The sequence below is a fragment of the Microcebus murinus genome, chromosome 4 (assembly GCF_040939455.1).
Source record: "Microcebus murinus isolate Inina chromosome 4, M.murinus_Inina_mat1.0, whole genome shotgun sequence".
Taxonomy (NCBI): Eukaryota; Metazoa; Chordata; class Mammalia; order Primates; family Cheirogaleidae; genus Microcebus; species Microcebus murinus.
The window spans coordinates 104,220,589-104,246,183 of NC_134107.1; the positions used below are offsets into that span (position 1 = coordinate 104,220,589).

The 25,595-nt window shown below is 39.8% G+C and overlaps 2 protein-coding genes across 12 annotated transcripts in view; one reads left to right on the forward strand and one right to left on the reverse strand.

Moving 5' to 3' along the window:
• The window catches only part of LOC105881616 (von Willebrand factor A domain-containing protein 5A-like), a 31,388-nt gene extending 20,606 nt beyond the window's left edge, over positions 1-10,782 (reverse strand). For 7 of the 11 annotated variants that reach the window (XR_012919014.1, XM_076002639.1, XM_076002634.1 and 4 more), the window contains exons 1-10: positions 10,596-10,782; positions 8,064-8,121; positions 7,742-7,944; positions 6,596-6,818; positions 6,308-6,483; positions 5,918-6,032; positions 2,107-2,276; positions 1,755-1,843; positions 1,412-1,556; positions 904-983 (exon numbers count right to left, since the gene is read on the reverse strand). Coding sequence is in view for 10 of the 11 variants with exons in the window: in XM_076002639.1 (XP_075858754.1) it covers positions 904-983; positions 1,412-1,556; positions 1,755-1,843; positions 2,107-2,276; positions 5,918-6,032; positions 6,308-6,483; positions 6,596-6,818; positions 7,742-7,944; positions 8,064-8,106 (1,244 nt within the window). In the remaining variant the exon portion in view is untranslated. The other 4 variants (XM_076002635.1, XM_076002636.1, XM_076002643.1 and 1 more) reach the window with 4 other exon arrangements.
• Positions 10,783-21,978: 11,196 nt separating this feature from the next.
• Positions 21,979-22,911, forward strand: LOC105881587 (olfactory receptor 10N1-like). The gene has a single exon (XM_012783287.2). The coding sequence runs from the start codon at positions 21,979-21,981 to the stop codon at positions 22,909-22,911; it is 933 nt and encodes a 310-aa protein (XP_012638741.1).
• Positions 22,912-25,595: the final 2,684 nt, after the last annotated feature.

Genomic DNA, 25,595 nt, shown 5'->3' on the forward strand with positions numbered 1-25,595 from the left:
ATGAGGCAATTAGAATCCTCCTACAATGCTGAGGTGAATCAAGTTAGTACAATAGCTTACAGAACTGGTTGCCATTCCCCAGAAATTTCACAATTCTGTTTACTCAAAGAAATGTATATGTATATAAATATTTCTACATGCATACACATGTGTGTCTGCAAAAAATACCTATACAAGAACACAAGAATGTTCATAGCAGTATTATTTTTAATAGCCAAACCAAAGTCCATCAGCATTAGCATCATAGATATGTTATGGTATAGTCATTCTACAGAACACCACACACCAATAATAATTAACTATGGCTACATAAAAAATATGTATGAATCTCTCAACATAATTCTGGGAGAAAGGAAAGAAACAATATACACAGAAACAAAAACATACTGGATAACTCACTTATTTTCATTCAAAACCCAGCGCAAACAGCCATGGTGTTACAGGAAAGGAGAGCTCTATGTGTGTAGTGACTGTAACAGGGCATGATGTAAAAGGCTAGATGCGGAGAGGTCTTCGTTACATTCCAGTGTTGGATCTGTGTGGCGATTACACAAGTGTGTTCACTGTGGTAATTCATCTAGCTGTATACAGATGATCTGTGTGTATCCTGTGTATTATTCTGACACAAATGTTTACAGTAGGAAAAAATATTAACATCTTACTATTCGATTCTTGTTCCATTGTGGTTTAGAAAGAATGAGGGACAATGATTTTTCTGTGTTGATGTTATCTGGAAAATTACTTTTGATTTTTGTAGACAGTAATAAATTGTCAGCTGATACAACTAAAATTCTGGAACCATTGTGTCCTCTGCAAGGAATATCAACACTGGTATCATGTAACACCAGATGACATGTGGCACTACTTGGATCCAAGCACCCAGAAATCACGACCTCTTCCTACCTGTGTTTCTGCCTGTTGATTTTAACTTCTTTAATTACAGTGAACGTGTCACTAACTTCTCCATCTGTGAAGACAAAAAGCTGCACAAAGAAAGAAAATACTCGTCAAGCTTCTATCAAGTTCATTTTAAGATACCAGAATTTGCCTTTGAAAAACTCAACTATTTCAATCTAAAAGCGCTGACGCCTCTTCAAACAGCCACGAGATCCCTAATCTTCCACTGTCACTAGCCCCACATTACCACATGGTCTGATCAGAACCCTGGGGATTTTCAGCACCTCCCCCGACTAGCTTCACTTAAGCTTTTGTGGCAATCCATAAAAGAACTTCCATTGCTTATCATCGCATGGAATTATAGAAAAAGAAAAACGCCTCTTGTCTTTTTTTTTTTTTTCTCTTTACTATATGATAGAAGACTCTGGATTACCAATCATATTTCAACAATTTGATTCTCTAGCTGAGATTTCACTCTCTGTGTCCCTTCAGTTAGCTCTGTCCCAATTCTTACCTGTAGGGGGTGGCCTGGGATGGAGGGTGCCTTGTAAATGTTCTGGAGTGGTGCCAAGATTTCAGTGCCCCCTAGGTCTGCCTGAATACGCTTCACTCTCCCCAGTGCCTCCTTCATTGTTTGCTGAGTGTACTTCACACTTTCCCTGAGAAAAACAAACACACCCAGTCACAGGATGGCGCTGGACATTGTCCAGTGTTGAGTCCCTGAACTGGATACCCCCGTCAAAAGACAATCTTACCTGAAATTCCCAAAGCCAAATGCTGTGGTAGTTCCTTTAACAACCTAGGCCCTTTCTTTAAAGTATCATTTTGGACTCTCTATGGCCTTTCCAGATACTTACTGAAAGAATGCCTCATAGGTAGAGCCGAATCCATAGATGTTGAAATAACAGCCTACAGGTAAACTCTTCAGCAGCAAAATCAGTGTTTTCTGAAGGTAAGAGAGTATGAGGGGACAGAGTGAGAGAGGATCCTCTCACACCCACAGACCCTGCCATTCTAACTCTTGAGGGTGTGGGCCATCACCCCGCCTTTGTGCCTCCTGACATTCCAAGGCCAGCCTCACGGTGGTCTTTCAACTGGCTGTTGCTCAGATGAAAACAGACCTACAGTTCTGAATGCACCATAATTTAACCCGTCAGATTCATCCTCCCTTGAGCATGTGACTCAGAAAAAGAAATATACTAGTTTTACCTTGGCTGCCTCTATACGTGGCTGAGATTTACTCTGGCTACTCAAGGGGCTCTCCATACTTCCTGAGCGGTCCATGAGGAAGATAAATTCTCCACAGGTATTTGGTGACTTGTCTTCTGGGATATTTGGATAGAAACTCACCATTGCAGATGGATCTCCCAAGAAACACCCTACACAGAAAGGATACAAAAACTGTAAGACAAAAAAGAACTTAAAAATCCTAATGTCCCCAAGAATCAATGGTAGTAAATTTAATAGAAGCTGAGAAAATGCAAATGTATAATGCTGTGTTTGATCCTTATACCATATCTGTTTGCAAAGGGTATGACTTGAGTTATAAATATTTAAAGGAGACAAAATCAGAATAGACAAGAAAGACAAGAAAGTGAGTAGAGGTTAGCGTGCACAAGCAATAATTAAAATATTGCCCCTGAATGCAAGTTTCAGCGCAGCGAGGCAAATAAGTAAGACACATTAGGTTAACATGTTTCAGCATTTGCAAAAAGAATCAGACAAGTTTTTCTGCAGAGGCGAACCTTTTCTTCAAATCAAATCAATGGAGGAGAATTTATCACATGGGGTCCTTGTTTAAGTCTTTAATTACAGCTTTGAAAAAGTGATACATGAACAATTTTTAGAATGACAATTTGCAAGAGTTGAGTATAGCAAGTGTTATACACACCAAGGTGAGTCTGCCTGCTTTGGATATGAGGCAGGCAGACTTCATATCCACTGATGGTCTCCAGGAGAAAGAGAAGCACTGGGATCTGGATTGGATTCTAATGGCATTATCCAAACAACAAAGTGGCAGTGACCACTGGAGTCCAGACTTTGTGGCTAAGTTGTCAAAGTCAGAGCCGTGACTTTATTTTTAGGAGCAAGTGAGAGCTGTGCAGGAATTGAAATGATGTGGTTGAGATAGATATGAAAGGAAAATGGCTGGGTCTATCACCTCTAGTTTTACAGTTCAGATAATATAAAATTAAATTCAATCATCTTATCTTTACAAAGTGTCTTAAGGATTATAGGGTTTACTCTCAGTAGCCCTGAGATTCAGTATGACCACAAGACAGGGCTCAGTTTAATCTCTTACCCGTGGGGTACTCTAATAACCAAATGGTTTCTAAATAAAATGGGTGTGACCCAGCAAATATCTAATGGAACACTAGTTCAAACGTGGCATTTACTTAATCCAGATGTCTGGATATTTGACAGAATAGTAGAATTTTTTTGATGGGCAAGGTAGATTCCTTTTCATGCTGAGAGAGAGCTGGTTATAACAGAGCTGGCGTTATACTCAGGAGTTGGGAAGGTTGCCATGAGTGTGATGAGTTAATGTACCTAAACTGTTTAGAATAACACCAGATAAATAGGAAGCACAATACGTGGATTATCTACTGTAATTTTGGCCTGGCTCAACCTATTTGTACTACCACGAGTCTCGGCTTCCTTTGTGTTTAAGGAGGCATTTCAAACCTTAGCTCCTCCGCTTGCTGGCCTCAGTGTCCTCATGTGAAGAATCACGGTAGTGACACCTGCCTCAACATCACTGTGAGGTCACGTGGTATAATATACTTAAGGAGCTCAGTCTAGTGCTCAACTTAGATTAGGCTCTTAGTCACAATTTTATAAAAGTTATTTCTAAATTTTATGTTTATACAATTATTTTATTAAATCATGAATTTAATTTTAAAAGAAATCACATTTTAAACATACTAAGTATGTCTGTTCTAAGTTTGTAAAAATAAGGCACTGTGTTTTCCTCATGTAGTGCCATGTTTCATTTGGCAGAACTCTACATGGTTTTAATGAGCCAAGCTGCCACTTAAGGTTGTCAGTTGCTTCCTTGTGTGGCTGAGAACAGCAAGTCATGCTGACCAAATATATGTCTTGGGAAGCAAGACTCGAGTGGCCCAGCTGGAAGGAATTCCCAAGACTGACACGGGCTACCTCTGATGTCCCCCTATGGCCTGCAGAACTGGTCGTGGGGAACAGGGGAGAAAATCTGCAGAGGGGCAAGGAAACTTCTTAGCAGGAAAAGGACTGAGATCTCTATCTTACCTTTTGAGATCCAATATGATGAAACTTTCTCTGCCGTAAATAATCCTTTAAAATAATGCTGACTAAAGATAAGGTTACTGTTACAGGAATATTTTGTGGGCACCCAAGGAGATACCGACAGGCAAGGAAAAAACAGGTAACTAATGTAAAAAGACAGAGCATGGAACTTCATGGAAGAGGAGCTGGTTATAGCAAACCTGGTTGAGGCGTGGACCCCTCTAATGTCCTTAGCATGGACAGCTGCCCCTGAAGAAGAATGGTTGAACAAGTGAGGGCAAACTAAAGAGTCCCAATTTGTGAGCACAAATATGCATCCACTTGGGCCAAACATTAAGGATGAGAGAGTGGGATGGCCCGCTGAAAACCAACTACCGGGAATGTGTTCCTAGCAGCTATAGTTGTAGAGCGAGAGCCTAACCAAGCCACATCACTTTAACAATCACTATTAACAATGACTGTGAACAAGGAGGCTTCCACTCCATCCTGTGCAACATGCTTTGTAAGTGGCAGTATCCCTCCAGTCCTGCTTCGTGGTCCCTGAAATCCACTGGCGTGGCGGCCCAGGAAGGCCCCAGGAGCAAAACAGATCAACATGGGATACAACAATTTTAATTATAAGAAAAAATACATATATATTTTTAAAAATACATTAAAAATAAGAAACATTACAATTAAAAATAAGAGACATTAAAATAAAGTGAGAAAGTAGGACAGGATAAAAAAGTTTAGATATGGATGATGGCGATGGCTGTACAAGATGAATGTACTTAAGGCCACAGAACTGTACACTTAAAATATCTAAAATGGTTAATTCTGTTATGCGTATTTTACCACAATAAGAAAACAACTCCAGGTGACACTACATGTGTGATGAATCAATCGATAAAAGTTATTTATTACAGAAAGAAATCAAGGAACTAAACAGTCTTAATCTAATCATAATTACTACTTGCATACTTCCTGTGTTTTTAAATGTTTTTCCTAATGCATAAGTTGTTTTATTGTGGTAATTAGCCTGTATAACTTACTTTTCTTTTACTTAACATTCTTTGGAGGTCTTGTTTCCAAATTATTTCAAGTATACCTTGAAAAGTACATTTAGCCACTTAAAAACATGATTGTTTACTACTATTTTATATCATTAAAATGTCAGGGGACAGCTCAGTTCATATTTTTACCTATATTTAGGTTTATTTCCTTAGGTAAGATCCCCCAAATGGACATAACCAAAATGAACACAGATTTGAATCATAGGGCCAAATTTCTCCTCAAAAAGTTGATACCAAATCATTTTGCTTCAAGCAATCTATGACAGTGCCAAATTCATCATAATTTAAACCATGAGGGATTATCAGATTTGGAAATCTTTGATAATTTGAAAGGTGAAAATGCCATATGATTACTATTATTTGCATTTCAAATGAAATAGAATTTCATTGCAATTTCCATTATAAGACTGATCACTGTCCCACATGCTTATAAACTGGCTGTGTTTTCTTCTGTGAATTATTTGTTTCAATCCTTTGCCCAATTTTCTACTGATCTTGTTAAGTTTGCCTACATGTCATGACTACATGATATTCAATAAACCTAACCATTTTTGCATGCCATAGTGTAAGCTATTTGAATGTTTATGTGGGTATGTTTTACCTGCTACTCGAAAGGAGAAAAAAGTGAGAGTAATTTGAGGATAACTCCAAGACAGGAATTTACGCTCTAGAAGGTGACTACAAAAGGAGAAAGAAAATACCTGGCTTCATTTTCGGCAGCCCCATCTCCACAGCTACGCTGGGGGCATGCACCTCATTGTAGTAAATCAGGAGTTCCACGTCCCGATCATACTTGTGTCCCTCAGCCAGGGAGACCTGAGTTGGGGACAGGCAAAGGAGCCACATTAGAAATATCACTGTTTGCTTCCTGGAGCTGATGTCAGAGCTGGGGGCTACAGGCTTCTTCCTTGAGTGAACACTGTCAGGAGCAGAAGCGAGAATGGAGAGAAGGCTCTGGACGTTAAACAGGGATAAGGAAGGAGCATCAACCGACTCTCTCTGGGTTAACATTTGAGATAAACTGGGTGAGGACCAAGCCAAGACCCAAGGAACAGGAGTACTGGCAACAGTAGTACTCTCTCATTAATTACCTGAGCAGAAGTCTTATCATCTCCAAGGTACTCAGTAGGACTCAAGGGGCAATTGGATTGGATTTTCTCAATGCCATGCTGGGAAGTGATGGTGGCGACCATACTGAGTGTGTAGGGCACGTCCTTCAAAGGGACTATAGGAATCTTCCTATTAAGGCAGCTGTCCTGAGAACATCCTACAAAAAGTTACCGTAGTTGTGTTTTCCTTGCCAAACCTTTTTAGCACACCCACACACAACCTTAAGGGGATTTCCCCATGACCAGCATTGAGAGGGGAGAGGGACTCACCAGACAGCTGGTATCTAGGGTTCAGGACAGTTGGGAGCACGAAGCGCAGGGCACCATCTGCTTCCAGGGACAGCTCCTGCACATACCTCAGGGTGAGTGCCACCTTCGCCCCAGGTTGGAGGTTCCCCACATTGCAAGAGAAGACATCCCTGGAGCTCACGTCCTCCTCTAATAAGAAGGCCTGGTGCCCCTGGGAAATGGCATTCTCATAGTTTGTGTGGGCCTAAGGAGAACAGGGTGAGGGTGGAAAAGAAAGGTAACATCAAAGGTGCCATGGTTGATGCAGCCACAAGTAGGGCAGAAAGCAACCTGAGGGGGAGGGACTCTGATGGGTCTTGTCAAGTTCACAGCTGTACTTTGAATGTCTCTGATTGATCCCCCCCCCCCAAGTGACTTTAGGAAAACAGCAGTCAGAATGGAGTGGAGGAAAGAGCTTGCAACATCAGCATGTTTTGTGAAGTTGCATTTGACAGGTATCCTAAATGTTAGGGACAGGTGCAGGTTGCCAGCCCTAACCACAGAAAAACAAGAGGAAAGCAAAACGGAGGAGACCAATATGCAGTTAGAAGCCAAATAGCAATGTCAATAATTGGCATTTAGGGACGTTTTCCTGGCCAGGAGCATGAGCAGAATCTAGGAGCTCATGTCTAAAGGTGACCTTTTCCCCTGTAACATATATTAACATAGTAAAAATCACACCCATCAGTGCCATGGCAGTTTGCAATGTCATGGGAACCCCTGGAAGTTACCCTATAAGGATAAAAATAGGGAGGGTCCTTAATTCTAAGAACTCTGTACCCTTTTCCCAGGACAGTAATGAATAGTCCACCACCCCCACCACCCCACCACCCCCGTAGCATATCATAAGGCATAGACATCAAAGTAGGTTCTTCTCCACTCTTGGAGCCGGACCCATTTCCCCTCAGGAAATGTACTTTCACTTTCTATTCTATGCTGACAAGCCTGCAATAAAAGCTGCTTGTGCAGAGACGCTAGTGTCTGTCATCTCTCTGTAGCACCATCTGGCTTGTAATTCCTTCAAGCCAGGAGCCAAAGAATCAGGGCAACAACTCTAAAAACTCAAGCCTGACACTAAAGACGATGCACCAATAAGAAGAGAGGAGCTAACGTACTCATCCCTAGTACCTTCGCCTTGTCCTGTAATTCTGCTACAACTCTCTTCCCATCCACCAAGGCTTCGAAGCTGTAGACAGCAGAGTCTTCATCCATGGGGAAGATAAAGGCGGCCTCCAAAGGAACTTTCTGCTCATTCTCATAGTTGAGGGTTGCAGACACACTGGTCACAAACTCATTAATGGACAAGCTCACAGAGACACTCTTAAGTGGCACTGGGGACAGACCAGAATTCAAGAGTTCAACAAGCTTTAACGGAATGCCTCCTGCAGGCCAAGCCTTGTGCTAGGTGCCAAAGATACAACGGCAAGTGAGAGTCACAAATTGGGCTTACCTGGCTCCTGTTTGTCACTGAGTAGGCCACAGGGGGTCACCATGGTGATGCAGAGTTTCTGCAGAAAAGACACATCACAAACAGAGTGACATGTTGGGAGCTGTCCATTCCAACACCAGTACCTTATGCGCTTCTGTCTGGAATAAGAATACGTTCAAAGGGCTAATGTTTGCACTAAGAAGGAACCCGGAAAGAAGGGGGCAAAGATTCCAAAAGTAAGGCTCCTCCCAAAGGCCAGTCCCGAGTGGGGAAGCTATCAGATTCACTAGTCCCCACTAAACAGGAAATTGTTTAAACACCCGAGGCCGGTTCAAACACTGATCCCACTTTTCAAAAACTGTAACACACACCACTTCTTATACCACTGAATAGGCGTCATTAACCAACCCCTCTGAACTCAGAATTCTCTTTCTAAATTGAGAACCACAACACCTATATGTCATATATGAATTAATTTATATGAAGTCCCTAGAACAGTGACTGGCCCATAGGAGGCATTTAATCAATGAGGACAAACATCTGTATCGTTCCTATTACTGTAGTTACTGTTGTTCCCCATAAACCTCTGCTCTAATTCCCTTAGGACTATGCTGTTCAGAGACCTGTGTGTGAGAAGGTGAGTGATCCAAGATGGTCTCCTGCCACTTTGATCGCTTACCCTGTGACTTTTCTTTTGGAGCTCATAATTGAAGCCACTGTTTGTTTTCTCTGTCCAGGATATTTTCATATATATAAATATTATACATGTACATGTCTTCTATTTTAAATCAAGCTGTCCTAAACATATCTCCCAAATTTTATTATAATCCTGGACAACCATTTCATGTGATATGGTAACAGATAAATTTTATGTGTCGAGGTTATAACTTACATTATGATTCCTTTATTGCAACAGTCTACAGGTGGGTTTGTTTGGCCCCTAATGCCACAGGATGATGCTCTGGAACAATTCTGAGCCGGATCATTTGCCAGCTTGCCGCTCCATGTTTTAAGACATTACCTGACCTGCAACCCTTGGCCCCAATACGGGGGCTTTTCACTGAAAATAGACCGTAATGAGCTAAAATGGCCCTGCGTAGCACAAAGAGGATGCCAAAGAAAAATGAAATTAATATATTTATCCAGAGGCCCAGGGATAGATGAGTCACTGCAAACCTTAGGCCTCTCTGAGCAAACAAGAAGCCAGAAAAACACCGGCTTTTGAGAAAGGCAGCTTTCCTTCCTACCACAACCCACCCTCAAGGATTCTGAAGCTTCAGACAGGATATTCCTGCGCCCCTACTCTCATCCCAATCACCACTTGAAACATCCCACCCACCCTATCCAAGTCAACGTCCACGCTGATCACCCATCTGATGACGAGGGTGTTTCTCATGCACTTTGCCCCATCTCCACACATCAGCACCCATTAATCAGGCTTTTCATTTCATGTTTGTTTTTATTTGGAGCCACTGGATAAAAACTGAGTGTGGCAATGTGGCACGCAATTTGACAGCGACACAGGGGACAGTGGCAGGCGGGAGGTAAAGAGAGGATGCTCAGGAAAAGGGCTTCCATGCAGACCCTTGACTGCAGCAAGTTCTCTGGTGAACGGGCTGGGGGACCGGAGGGAAGAATTGCTAATAACAGCAGCAGGGACCTTAAAGCAGGAGAATCAACAGGAGTAAAACAGCTGAATAACTGTCCGGGAAACCAAAGCTCTCAGGCTGGGCCAAGCCTGTCCGTGAGTGGAAGACAAAGTAGCAGAGGAAGAAACAGCCTTCATTTCCTCATTCTAACCCTAGAACCAATCCCTCACTGAGGGAAACTTGCTCTTCTACACTTTTACCCAGCCCTTCCCTGTGCAAAGTGAGTCTGCATCAGAAATAGTACTGGGCCTCAGGGTGGCACTTCAGCAGGGCACCTAGAAATGCGTAGGTAAACGCTGGCCACAGGGGCTGAACAAGGTCAAAGCCTTGAATCTGAGGAGGCTGGGAGAATAGAGGGCTTCTCCCTGAGCCAGGTGGCTGCTTTTTAGGTGGCCCCTCAGGAATGCAGAGTCCCAGCCCTGAGCTGCTCTGGTGCAGGCTGGGTGGAGCGGGTGGCACAGCCTGCCTGAGCCTGCTCCCTACTGCAGGGGAGAATTGGACAACCTGGAATCTGGCCAAGAAAGAGATCTGGGATGCAGGGTGGGGCTTGGACAAAATGAGAGTAATTTAATCTTTCAATTTTCAATCTTAGATTTTTTAATGTCCTGGTAATTACAGAAGGGACAGAAGGGTTTATGGGCTGCAATTGCCTGGGTGGGTGAAGGCTTGTGACCACATTTCTGCAGCATAAACTTACATAAAATTGAGAAAATAACATCAATTGTCCATATTAAAGGAAGAAAGGAGGAGAAAGAAAAAGGTAAAGTAAAAGAGAATGAACATAGGAGAGGGGCCTTGAGATCAGGAGAAGGCTAAATCCCCCTCCAGCCCACACAAGATTCCCCTAAATTGCCAAAGGGGCAGAGAACCCCCCGGGTTCACACACCAGGACTAAATTCCTCACCTGTTGGACTTGCAGTTACAAGAAGCCCCTATGGGTTTCAGATCTGGGATAGAAGTTAGAATGTGCAGATTTTAGTCCGCAGGTGCAGGTGCAGGGGGTGGCAACCAGCCCCAGGATAAGCTGTGGGGTCGCCTACCTTCTCCAGAAGTCCGGGACTGCTCTGAGTCACTGGAAAATGAAAACAACAGCAGTCAAAACTTCCAGGAAGACCCGCCCCCTTCTAGGGACCGGTTATAAAGTAGCAGTTACATAAGTAAGGGACCGATAGAAAATTCCTAAACAAATACAGGCAGTGCCTGGGCTACAGAGATGTGTTCCTGAGAATGTCTTTAGGTCGGATTTGTACGTAACTGCGGATCCCTGATGAACAGCACATACAGGGCAGTAATAATAATAACACTGTAATGGCTCGCATGCGGTGATAACAATACAGCGGAATGCTGTAATAATAATAATACCTCCGTGCTGTAATAACAAGGTACAGAAACTGTTGTGCTCTTTCTTTTCATTCAGACAAACAGAACATAAAAACAAGGTCATACAAAAAGTTTAGATGGAAGCAGGAGAAATTTCAAAGAAGAATATTAAAGATTAACACTGACCCAGTGTTGCATCAATGTCTTACTTACTGGAAGGGGCATTTCTGAGGCTAAAGGAAGGCAGGTGGCATTAATCAGAAGAGCATGACGAAGATGGTGCTGGAGAATCAGGGTTGGGGTCTGTTGCTGGGGAGGGGAGCTCACCACTGCACCCCAAAGGCAGCTAGGGCTGTCTGCGCAGCTTTTGCTTTCTTTAATCAAAAATGGGCTTGTAGCAGCTGATGTTTTCGCTAACTGCAAGGTAAGCCTCTGAAAACCCTCGAAGTTAGAATCTGGCTCCTCAGGTTCAGCAGATCCTGCTTCAATGAGAGGAAGAGCTTCAGCTAATTCTTTTCTCAGATAGTTTATTGTCTTTGGATCTTCTGATTCTTCACATTCTTGTGTTTGTGTCGGTTCCTTCTCTATGTATCTATGGAACACCTCAAATCAGGACATCTGTAACCCGGGTACGACCTGTAATCAAACCTTTGCTTTTCTCTGGATCGGTGGAAATTTCTTCAACATTGGAACGTTTGCTTTTGTCCTTTGATCCTTGCTAAGGATCAATCAGAGGATAGGCAAAGGGAAGGGAAACTGAAAATGCCACAAGAGGAAGAACATCGATGAGACAGTAAAAACTACATATTTTTGTGATATTAATAGAATCACTTACCAAGGGCTTACAGTGTGCTGGGCCCTGCTAATAAAACTTCATGGCGTTATGTCATTGGCTCCTTACCTCTGATTGGAGTCATTTGTCCCAAAGCTGTGCCCTCCCCACAGCACTGGGGGAAGACGAGCAGCCGGGCTCAGACACAGACTTCTGCTTTCCTGAGAGAACGTGGGTCACGCAGGGCCACAGCTCCCCGTCCTGGGTCAGCGGTATCAGGGGATTAGCATTATTTCATCAGGATCCTGAAGTCACTTGTTTGGGGTGACAATGTGAGTAACTGAAAATATCTGTGCTCATCTTCCTGGCCAAAGGACACTAGAAGCAGCCAAATTTCCCTTACCTTCTCTATTTCAAAATGACTTATTAAATCCGGGGCTTAAAGAAGGAGCCATATTGCTATCAGAAATCTGTCTATGGTAAAGAATATATGACATGCATGAAAGATTCAGCCTGATTTTGGTCTGTGTGATACGTTTCTGGTGGCAATTTTACTCTCCCTGATTTACCTGTTCTCTCACCTGTGAAATGGGGATAATGCTATATCTACATCCCTGGGTTAAGATCTAGTTGATCTTAATGGATGTGAAAGTAGTATAAGTATATATATGTGTGTGTGTGTGATATATATATATATATCTCCGCACTTAGGCATATACAGTATACATACATGCATATATAGTACAACACGATATAAGCACAAATTGTATTTTCATGGCCTGAGAAACATGTTTTTTACCTGTACCAAACTAATTGTAAGAGGGAATGATCCTTTTTTTCAGGGTAGAAATCATGTCTGGTTTGTTTTTTGTGGCTGTACCTTCTTTCCATTGACTGAAGTATCTGGGAAATGTCCCCTTGTTTTTTATGCTAATAAGAACGCTAAGTTTAGCAAGTCTGTGGCCATTCAGAACAAAGACATTTCCCAGCCTCCCTTAAAGCTGGTGTGACCTTGCGACTCAGTTCTGGCCCAGGAGATGAAGAAATGACACCTGCAACGCTGCGCCAGACCCCTTCACTCCACCCTCTTCCTGCTCGCTGGTGGGAATGTAGATATATTCTGAGCTTTCCTGGACCATGAAGATTAGGGGAAAATCCCTTAAAATGGAGAAGCAACAAGATAGAAAGATCCTGAATCTCTGAGACTGTCAAGGAGCAGAGCCTCTGTATCCTCACAGACTACTACCAGAGAGAGTAATGAATTTCTCCTTGGTTTATATCCTCTCTAGGGCTCTGTGCCACACGATCCTTATCCTACCTAATACACCTGATTGTGATCAATAAAAAAAGTGTTAAAGAGACTGTCTTCTTTTGCATAGAAAAGCACATTTGGATAAAATGAAAAGAGAGATCTGTGTATCATGAGAATAATATCAATTCATCTCAGCAGCCCCCAGTGTATACACATGTGCCTTAAACTATGCCAGTGTGTGTGGATCATAGATTGCCACTTATTTTTCCACAGTTCTTCTGGGGTCATTTCCCTTCCTGAAATAAGGGCTGTTTGTCTTACCACAGAGAGTGCTTAGCACTGGTTCAGAACAGACTGTCAATGAATTGTTTTGCTCATCCTCCCATTTCTCTTACTCTTTCTTCAATGGTCTCTATCTTTATTATCAAGGAGTCTCATTTAAGTCTCCTGTTCTATTTGTTCTCTCTCCTCTGGCGTTTCCATAGCAATTCATCTAACACTCCCTGTGGTTTTATCACACTTGAGCCCTTTATGTCCTCTTAAATCCTGTACACCTTAAAGAAAAAAAATTCCAAAATGCATAAAATTAAATGATTAATGAATAAATACATATAAATGCCAGTGGTTGTATATACCCTTATGTCTTATAATTGTTATTCACCATAGATATTATAAAATAGATTTCAAAATAATCAAATGAACAGATGCTCAGACATGTGCACAAGCCTCATAAACATTTATTACCTGGTGATAACAATTATACTTAATAGGCATCATTTTCATATGATCACTGATAACTTGGAAATTTAGTATTTGAAAAAATCACACACAAACTGGGCTCACCAGAAACTTATCATATATAAATGAATAGGTAGGGTAGATTTACATATGTATATATACACACCTACACATATACATATATATACTCTGTATATATTTTTCTTCATATATATATGTGTGTGTGTAAATATATAGATATTTATATTTCCTTTCTGAAACCAATGCTAAGTATTTTACGATATATCAAACTGCATTAACTGCAGACAGGAATAATGCCTGTCATCATAAAGCCACTTAGTTGTTTGTCAGAAATTTCTTAGAAGATGCTGACTTTTGCTTAAGAGTAGCAAATTTCATTCATTGCAAACAAATATGCTTCTGACAAACCAAAAGCATAAATAAGTGCCAAAGGAGATAGGCAGGATGAAGCCTAAACATCTAAATCTCTGAGGACTAGTAAAAGACATACCTTGCTCTTCCAGAGGGTCAGAAAACTGTAGAGAAAACTAGGAACCAGGTACCAATATATGAAGATCAACTTGATTCTATCACAAAATTAAGTCTGTGAGCTTTAAATTCAAGCAGTTCGGATCTCGATTCCTACTTCTAGTTCTTAATAGTTGCGTAGTCATGAGAAAACAATTTACTTTGAGTCTGTCATCATTTGTCAAATTGCCTAATAATACGTACCCTGTACATATGCTGTAATAATTAAGTGAAATAAGATTTTTTTGAGGCATCTATAACAAGTAGACACTCTGAATGTTAGTTCCACTTTCCCTTTGTTGGGTTTGCCAGCTGAATCCTAAGAATCTGGAAAACCATATGTCATTTATATTTCTATATAAAACAGGCTATTTTTGTGAAAAGGATTCTGAGATTTTCTACACTTTTTCTACATCTAGTAATATTAGTTTTGGTTTGGTTGCTTTTTCTACTTGCCATCTTTTTGCCTGTGATTACTATAGTTAAGCAAAATGAAACCACCAAAAAAAAAATTAAAAAAAAAAAAGAACCCTCATCTTAAAATTAGGAAGAAAAGTAAGGAAAGTATAAGGGGGATGGGGAAAAGGAGTCTGACAATGAAGTGAAGATGTCATAATGCATCCAATTTCCAGAAATAATAAATATCACAGGAGCACACAGCGTGTCTGGAAGTTTATAAGCATTATCTTATTTAGCCTTGACAATCACCCTATGAAATACTGTTCTAACTCCATTTTCCAAATTACAATACTAAGGTTCAGTGAGAACTGCTGACCTGCTCAAGGACATGTAGCTCATGAGAAACAGGCTTGTTCTTCACACCTGAACCTTCTGGCTCCAAGGTGGGTACTCTTCATTACATCACAATTTCTTCCACAGCCCTAAGAGACAAGGGGAGAGCAATAAACTGGAGAAATTGCAAATTTGGCAGGCCAAATCCCTGAGGTGCATAGAAGAAAGAAAATGTCGCTGGAATATATACCCCAAACAGAAAAATGGGTCAAGAGAAATCCACAGCTCTTTAATTCCCAATTCCTCTAAAGATTACCTTGATGACTACGTCCTATTTCCTGACTCCTGAACTCTCTCACCACCTGACATTTAATTGCTCCCTGTGCTCAGAGGGCTCCTGCTCTCTGAGTCTCAGGATATATCACGAGGGAAGCTCCAGAGGGACTATGAGACCATTTATAGTCTCCACAGAGGGGGGAGATATTTTCATTTCTGCTAAGGTGAGGAAACCATCCTAGGTGATAAGGCAGCAGTTAAGGTTACAGTTAAGGCTGTGACACAGCCTCTCTCTCTGTTATCCTGAAAGAAAATCAAAAAGACCATCTGGGGGCCACAGCAAGAGAACCCAAACCCAATTCCCTGGCATCTAGAGAGAAGAAAAATTTAGGATGGAGAGTCCCAAGCTCTACAGAAGAAACTGAAAATAAAAGAAGGGAAAAAACTTTTGTTTTCCTTACTTAAGCCAGTCACGATCCTTTCAACTATGTAAGTGTTCAGAACTTCTCGTTTTTCTCAATTTTTACTTTTACCCTCATTCCGGAGACCTGAGTAGCAAGGACTGTTGGCAGAAAACACCATGAAGGGCTTCCTTCTCATTCTGTGTGATGACCAGGGTCCTTTCCTCCATCCACTCCCTCACAGGGCATGCAGGAGTGCATTTCTCTAGTCTTTTCTTCATTCTTTGCTAATTAATTCAGCATCCTGTCATGTCCCAAGCCCCACAGTTACTTAAGATTGAAAATGAGTTGGGTATATTCCTTGACATGGAGGAAATACATTTCTATGACATAGAGAAAATAATAATCTTTATAAGACAATGTTAGGTCAAAGACATTCTCCTGATTCGCTTCCTAATTCTCTGAAGTATATACATACTCCTTCATAAATGGTTCCTCCCCTTCTTTCCCTAAAATGTAGTGTTTGTCAAGGTTTGGCCCCTAGTCCTATTTTGCCGTGATCTTACCCTGTCTCTGCTAGTGCTCTAACTCAGGCTTAAGACATCAACTGTCATCTCCATGCAGGTGGCTTCTGAAATTCTTTACCATGGAACTCTCTACAGTGAATATAATAATAATGAACCATAATATAGCATCTAATTGTGTATCAAAATCTTTCATAAACATAATCATCGTATTTGGTATTGACTTCAATTCCTTGAGAGAAATATTATCTCAGTTAATGAAAAACAAATGTTTAGTACCACATGCCAAGTATAATTATAAGAACATCCTACATTTTCAAAAAGCACAATTGTAGTGTGGATGTCAAAATACAGATATGTGAGACACAAATGAGGGGCCTGTGACTAAGGAGACCATGCAGTGGTGGGGCAGAAGCTTTCCTATTTTACCCCTCTTGTCCTGCCTTAATTATTAATCATGTTCCCTTTTACTAAGTTGGAATGATAAATTTTAACTGATTACTTGAAGTTCAGGATATTGATGCAGGGAATGCTCTCTGCTACTATAAACATGAGAATCTGAGATTCAGAGATCATAAATTATGAACCCATAGTCACACCACCAAAAATCAGAACTTGAACTTAAGTTTTTAGATCTCTAACTTTTAATATGTCATGATGTCTCTTTCCTAGACAAATGTTTAGATTTGACTTGAATCTTCTAGAAAAGCCGTATCCATTTCTATCATGAGTGCAACCCTAAATTACTATTTAAATTATCATTCTCAGTTCCATGTGTCTTTGATGTCTATGTGTCTGTCTGAATATGGATCTAGAAATGGTGAGGGACTTAAATGTTTATGATTTTTTAAAAAATAATATTTGGAGTTACAGGGACAAAATTTAAATTTTTTTTTATTTCAGCATATTATGGGAGTACAAATGTTTAGGCTGCATGTGTTGCCCTTCCCCCTACTTCCTCCACCCAGACAGAGATTCAAGCATGTCCATCCCCCAGATGGTGGGCATCGCGCTCATTATGTATGTATATCCATCCCCTCCCATCTGGCTGACACCCAATAAATGTTATTCCAATATGTGCTCTTAGGAACTGATCAGTGAAACTAGTTTGCTGGTGAGTACATGTGATACTTATTTTTCCATTTTGGGGATACTTCACTTAGTAGAATGGGTTCCTGCTCTATCCAGGAAAATACAAGAGGTGCTGTATCACCATTCTTTCTTAAAGCTGAATAGTACTCCATGGTATACATATACCACATTTTATTAATCCACTCATGTATTGAAGGGCACTTGGGTTGTTTCCACATCTTTGCAATTGGGAATTGTGCTGCTATAAACATTCAAGTGCAGATGTGTTTTTTATAGAATGTCTTTTGTTCTTTTGGGTAGATGCCCAGTAATGGGATTGCTGGATCAAATGGTAGATCTACTTGTATCTCTTTAAGGTATCTCCATATTGGTTTCCACAGAGGTTGTACTAGTTTGCAGTCCCACTAGCAGTGTATGAGTATTCCTATCACTCTGCATCTAGGCCAACGTTTATTGTTTTGGGACTTTTTGATAAAGGTCATTCTCACTGGAGATAAGTGATACCTCATTGTAGTTTTGATTTGCATTTCCCCAATGATTAGAGATGTTGAGCATTTTTTCTTATGTTCCTTGAATTGATAAATGAATTCAGTGAAGTCTCAGGATACAAAATCAACACACACAAATCAGAGGCATTCATATACACCAATAACAGTTAAATTGAGAACCAAATCAAAGACTCAATTCCCTTCACAATAGCAACAAAGAAAATAAAGTACCTAGGAATATTTATTTAACTAAGGAGGTAAAAGACTTCTACAGGGTGAACTATGAAACACTGAGGAAGGAAATAGCAGAGGACATAAGCAGGTGGAAAACCATACTATGCTTGTGGATCAGCAGAATCAACATTGTTAAAATGTCTACACTATCCAAAGTGATCTACAGAGTCAATGCAATCCCTATGAAAATACCAACATCATTTTTCACAGATATAGAAAAAATAATATTACGCTTCGTAGGGAACCAGAGAAGACCCTGTATAGCAAAAGCAATCCTAGGCAATAAAAACAAAATGGGAGGTATCAATCTACCAGACTTCAAACTATACTACAAGGCTATAGTAATTAAAATAGCTTGGACAAAATTTTAAAATTTTGATTAATAAAATCTTAGTCTGAAATGATGCTATTTTCATCAGATATTTCTCATAGGTTTTCTTTGTTTTGAATTTTTTCCTACAGAAAAAAAATCATGTTTATACAATACTGCTTTAGAATCAGTAGCAATGCGACTGGTTTCACCTCCTGTACCACTGGTACCATGTATTAGAATATTCATATTTTACTGTGTTTTGAAAGGCTGGGAAGAGCACTTGCATGTGGGGTGTGGGGCGTGCCGTAGGCACTCAAGCCATGGTTCCTGATCTTTTCCATTGCGCATGTTATTTTTTATACCTCAGCATAATCCATTGGAGACCTCCATGGTACTCAGCAGTACGTTCTAACCATCTCCCCAAAGCCATGTTATTTAGCATTAGCTATGCTCGTGCTGATATTACAGGAGTGTTTTCACCTTTGCCCAAAGGACAAAATAACAGTTGCTGGGCACCTGCAATATGTCAGGCACCATATTGCACGCCCCAGACTGCATTATCCTGGTTAATCAATGAAACCCCTTAGACTGTTAACACTTTCCCTATTATAGGGACAAGAAACTAAAGGCATAGCAGTCGCAAAATTAGTAAACAAGAGCCTATATTTAAAACCCAGTCTATCTGGCTTAAAAAGTATGTCTTTCTTATCACCATTCCCCCATTGACTCCTCTTCTCCACAGAGAGAGTAACAGAATTAATCCCTATATTTTCCAAGGTTACATCAGGAATATCATCATATTTATTCTTTATAGCAATTCTGTGAGGTAAACAATAATGTTAATCAAAAGTAAACGTGTACTGTGTACTCACTACATACCAAGCGCAATTATAGGAACATCTTGTATTTTCAGTAATATTTTTCTATTTACTTGATCTTGATTTCCAACACCTAACATTTCCTTTTTCTATTTATCCCCCTACATTTTTATGGTTTAAATGTCACATATTTATTTTACTTTTTTTCTGTACTATGTTATTAAAATTATTTTCCTAGTACTATGTTAGAATGCATATAGAGCAGTTATTCTTTTTGCATTCTCAGTTCATTGAGCCTAACTGAACTGGCTCAGAACCTACCTAAATGCCTGTGTAAACAGATGACAAATCCAGAGAATAGGGTTCACCAGTGGCCATGCACTCTTTCTTCAACAACTTCAGCACAACTACAAACTGACTTCTCGTCCAGATGATCCCTCACGGGAAGCAGACAAAAGCATCCTGGAGGACAAAAAGTGAAAATATTGACTTTCCTTCAACAGGAAACCCCAAAGGATCCAAAGATTCAAAGAACCCAATACAATGAATGGAATCTCTATAGACTTAATACCATAGACAATAATAAAGGAAATCAATTTCATTAATATATTGTGATAACACTTTTAGATCTAATTGTCATATAAACTTAGATATATAGAGTACTTATGGTATGTGAATAATTTTTCCTATTTAAGATATCATTACACTAATTCCTTTTCACATCTGCTTCTTTTTGTTACAAAACTTTCCACTAATCATGATTTTCTCTTTTATCTTCTCTTCAGGGAGGCCCATTTTTCCTCCTTAACTCTCTACCTGCATCTACCAGGTATGTTTTTTCCTCCAGCAAGAGGTATTTATGATTACTAGCAATTTTAAAGATGTTCAAGGCTCATTTTATCCTCCCTAGCTCAGGAATGAGATACTCTGCGTTTCAGTGAATATCTAAATTCCTTTTATTAGGCATGGAATCTGAAGCCATAAGAAGGCTCACTACAACCATTGCTTTCTAGGGATAATAAAAAAGGCTTAAAGTAGTCTAAGGACAAAAGGAATAATCTCAGAGCTTTCAAAAATTTCAAATAAGCACATTTATTGGGTGCTCCTATTTCCTTGATCCTAAAGATACAGTGATGAACAAAAATAGACATCATCTCTTCATAAAATTTGTAGCCAGTATATTCATACATTTAATGTCCAACTTTTCATTCATTTATTCTCCTAACAGATATTTAAATGCTAGATATTCATAGGCACTTTGATAAATGCTACAGGTTCAATGACAAATTATATTTACTCTCAGATATCTTGTAGTCTAATGGCACCTGAACTTAATTCCATCAGCATTTCTTGTACGTGTGTATATATATGTGTCTGTGTATACATATATATATATATATGTATAGTATTTATCTATCTTACCACTTCCAGTTTTTTGGAGAATAAAATGATCAATCAATCACCATTACTTATAAAAAGAGAATCAGAGAAACTGACCAGGACTTGTGAATAGAAATCAGGGCAATTATAATTGGACAATTTTCATATACTTTGGGTCTCAAAATAAAAGTCATGAAAGTAAAAACAGCAAGTGAAAGCATCCTGTCTTCTTGGGTAATTCACAGGAACCTCTATTCAAGCACTGTGGCAGCTGACCACAGCACAACCCAGTGGCAGTTACATATTCTAGGCATATCCAGTTACCTGACTTTTTCCCTTAAGATAAAACAAATTGTGAAATTCACAGAAAAAGAGAGCAGAAAAGTGGTTGTCATGGTCAGGAGAGAGAAGGAAATGGGGAGTTACTAATCAATAGGTATAAAGTTTCAGTAATACAAGATGAATATGTTCTATAGATATGCTGTACACCACTGTGCCTACGGTTAACAATACTGTATTCTACACTTAAAAAATCTGTGAAGAGATAGAGTAGATCTCATGTTAAGGGCTCTTACCACAGAAAAATAAAAATAAAAATTTTTATAATGCAGAGAACACATGCAAAAAATTGCAGAATTGAAATATTTTAGTTTCATTTTGCTAGGGCCTCAAAAACCCCATTTGTTAGTAAAGATTAAATATCCCATATTTCCATCTTTATATATAATGTGACTTCACTAAAACCTAAAAGCTAAGATGCAATATACATTTTAGCTGCTAATCTCTAAACAATTTAAAATTCACGGATAATAACCAAATTAGTCACTGTTAATTTTTTTCAGACAAATGAATATTTCCAAACAAAATACTAAAACTTCAATGTATATCCAATTCAATTGATAGTAATACAACCCAAATATTAATGCTCATTGTATTGTATCTCAATCCATTGTTCTTATCAAAAGTGTGGGTTACCAAATTGATCTTTGATGAATAACTAGGGTATTTGATCACATCTTTGAGTAACTGTAGAAATGTTCTGGAAAGGAATCAGGAGGATCAGATTTGCAGGTTGGTCTATTTTAGGGCATACACTGTTGTGTACATTCATTATATTCATCTCTTCAGTGCTGAGATCATTGTTCTCTTAGCCTATCTAGCATTTCACCATATTAATGTTTCCTTTTGCTTTGTATCCGTATTCATGAAGGAATATATCTCAAGATGTGAAGAACTACATATGCTTCACTAGTCCCTAAATGTCTTTGGGAGAATTCCTAACTCTTAATTTCAACATTATCTGTATGCTTAAACAAAGATGGGTGCCAATGAATATATTGGTACTGTACCTACCACAATCAGCCTCCACATTCATGTCTTCAAGTCTTTTGTGAATACCCAGACCACCGTTCCACCAACATGAGGAACCACACATTGCTGAATGAGTTCATTCTACTGGGAATACCGCAGACAGAAGGACTGGAGCCTGTGCTCTTTGTTATCTTCTCATTCATCTACCTCTTCACCCTGCTTGGAAATTCACTCATTCTTCTAGCCATCGTTTCTTCCTCCACCCTTCATACCCCCATGTATTTCTTCTTGGGACTCCTGTCTATTTTTGACATGTCGTTTCCATCTGTAACCTGTCCCAAGATGCTATTCTATCTCTCTGGCCAGAGCCGAATCATTTCTTTCAAAGGATGTGCTGCACAGCTCTTCTCCTATCATTTTCTGGGTTCTACTGAAGGCTGCCTCTATTCTGTAATGGCTTATGACCGCTTTGTTGCCATCTGTCACCCACTGAGGTACATGCTCATCATGAAACCTGGAGTCTGTGTGGGTTTGGTGATGGCAGCGGGGTTGGTGGGTTGTCTTCAGGCCACCATCTTGACCTCCTTTACCTTCCAGTTGTCCTACTGTGGCCCCAATCAGGTGGAATATTTTTTCTGTGACATTCCTGCTGTCTTACCCCTGGCTTGCACTGACAGTGCCCTGGCACAGAGAGTGGGTTCCATAAATGTTGGCCTCCTGGCTTTCATGCTTCTGTTTAGTGTTTGTGTCTCCTACGCTCGCATTGGGATTGCCATATTGAGAATCCGTTCGGCAGAGGGCAGGCAGAAAGCGTTCTCCACCTGCAGTGCACACCTCACTGCAATCCTGTGTGCCTACGGACCAGTAATCATCATCTATCTGCAGCCCACACCCAAGCCCTTGCTTGGTGCCGTGGTGCAAATATTAAATAATATTGTCTCACCCATGCTGAACTCCTTAATATACTCTTTAAGGAACAAGGAAGTGAAAAGGTCCCTAAAGAAGGTGTTCCAAAATGTTATACTTACTATTGGGGAATAATCTATGGATTTTATGATGCATTTTATAATGAAATGTATTGCCTCTTAAAATCATCCTCCTATTTTCTCCTCTTAAATAAATAAGTGCATAATAGAAAATGCTTCCTCTGAAAGCATTGCATTTTGTTTCCTAATAAGATTTCCTGTGTTTGTGTGCCTCTGTAGTCACTGAGACCCTATGAATAACTCAAAGAATTAATATTATTCTTTGTGCCTTAATTCTGGGCAAGAAATCCACAGGACATAGCAAACAGCTGGAGAGAGATTTCTTGTTCCTATGATAGACAGCCAATTTCACCTGGTTGAAGACAGAGAGGATTTTTGGCAGTCCAAAAAATACCCTTCAGTAGTCCCTCTCTGTGCCAAGTCAACATTCATCTCTCTTTTTTTTCTTCTTTTATTTCAGCATAATAAGGGGATATAAATGTTAAGGTTCCATACATTGCTCTTGCCTTCCCTCCCCCCTTGAGTCAGAGCTTCAAGCATGTCTGTGCCCCTGACAATGCACAATGCACTTGTAATGTATATATATAAACTCATCCTCTCCCCCCAACCCGCCCGACACTCGATAAATGTTTTTTGTTTTTGTTTTTTTGTATAACATTTTGGTTAGAATTTATAATTTTGCCTTTACTTAGCAAAGGTTAGAGGTATGCCCTTCCCCTCCACCCTGTTCAGCGCGTCTCTCAGATGTGGATCTATTTACTCAACATAGTGCTCGAAGTCATTTCTTTGCTACACTTAGAAGGTAATTGTTCCTCTTTTCTCCCTATAAGCATTTCAGTTCTTTGGTCTTGTTAAGAGGAGTGTTAACTGCCATTTCCAGAGCATGGTCTGTCTTTTATGCATTATGATAAACATTTCACATATATAATCTCATGTAATCTTCATATCACCCTGGAAAGTGATATGAAGATTTCACTTTATACTTCTACATGTACTTTCTACATTTTGTAGAAAAGAGTTTGAGAATTACAGAATTTAAGTAAAGAATCCAAGGTTACATATTAAGCAGAAAATTGGACCTCAAACCCAGATCTAGTTAACTCCAAATGCCCTGCTCCTAACCCCTGCTCCTTGCGGCTGCCCTAAATGACCCACTTGGCAATTTACTCAGCTTCATTATCTCTCTTCAGAGCTCATAATACAAAGAAGTTTTTCACTGAATAACTAGTAAAATAAGCACTGATACAGACTATGTTTGTATGCAAGTGGCCCTCCATATCCATGGGTTCCCCCTTAATGAATTCAACCAACCACAGAACAAAAATATCCAGGGAATAAATGCTACAAAGTTCCAAAAAGCAAAACTTGAACTTGCCCCACATGAGTACTACTCTGAAGCCTCTTGAATGAAGTGATGTGTAGGCATTATATTTGTATTATAAGAAATCTAGAGATTGTTTAAAGTATATGGGAGGATACACATAGGTTATATGCAAATACTATACCATTTTAAATAAGGGACTTGAGCATCCTTGGATTCTGATATCTACGGGGATCCTGGACTAATCCCCTGAGGATGTCGAGAAATGGCTGTATGGACTTTACTAATATTTTAATTTATTCTGTCCTGGTACCCATTGTTCCCACCTGTAGTTGTTGGTAGCACTAAGATACAGCAATAAGTGTTTTGCCTTTGTAACACATGAAGTTATGGTAAAGCCAAGCTGAGGCCAAAACCCTCTTAACTCCTCCTACTGTGTTATGGTTTTCCTACTGTACCATGGTGCCACTCTTTAGTGTAAAGTCAGCAGGGAAGCCTTCCCATGCAGTGTTGCTGAAGATGGCCTAATTATGGAGTTCAACCAACGCGCTTATTTTGTTCTCCCATCAAGGTACATTTTCCAACTTGGCTTCTAACAAGACTGGAGTTGATAACTATTTCTCAATTTTCTCAGAATCCAAGGAGAAAGAAGGGGTACTATTTACCTGGGATCCCAAAGACACACCAGCTGTTAGTTTTCATGACATTTTTGTTATGTGTAGTTTTTGTGTTCCATTTTTGCTTCCAAGAGTTTTCATCCTATTTGAAACCATTAAAAGAAAACAAGAAATTGAAAATATAAAATTAAAAAAAAAAAGTTGCTTCCCTTACAAAAATCACGAGGTAAATAGGACAAAAGGAAGGTCAATCAAGCATAGGTAAATGGCCTGAGGTGCTAAGTGAGGATTCTATGGCCCCTCTTAACTTGACTGGCAAAAGCTGAAGATCTCACAGAGTAGTATTCCCATGCTTTGGAGACATCTATCCTAGATGATATGTTAGATCCAAGCAACTGTAGTAATAACATCAGTTTGCCTTTCTATTAATGCTGGATGTTGGTGGGAGAACCTACATGCCACGATATCTGGTAAAGTCTGGATAGTGTTTAGGGACAGATACTCACCACATGGGTACTTACCTATTCAATGAATTTCTCTTCCAGACAATGGACAGCTGCATAAGGGTAGGGATTACGTGTGTCCTATTCACTGTTATATCCACAGGACATAGCCCAGTGACATAGTGAGCTTCCAGTGTAGGGCTGTTGAATGAATGAATAAATACCACTTAGCCATTCAATTATAATGTAATTGCATATTGATTAGCATAGAGGAACATGAGTGAAGTAATTAGGATACAGGATACATTAACATGCCCTAATTGAAGTATATATCCTCATTTAAGCAGAATTGAAGATA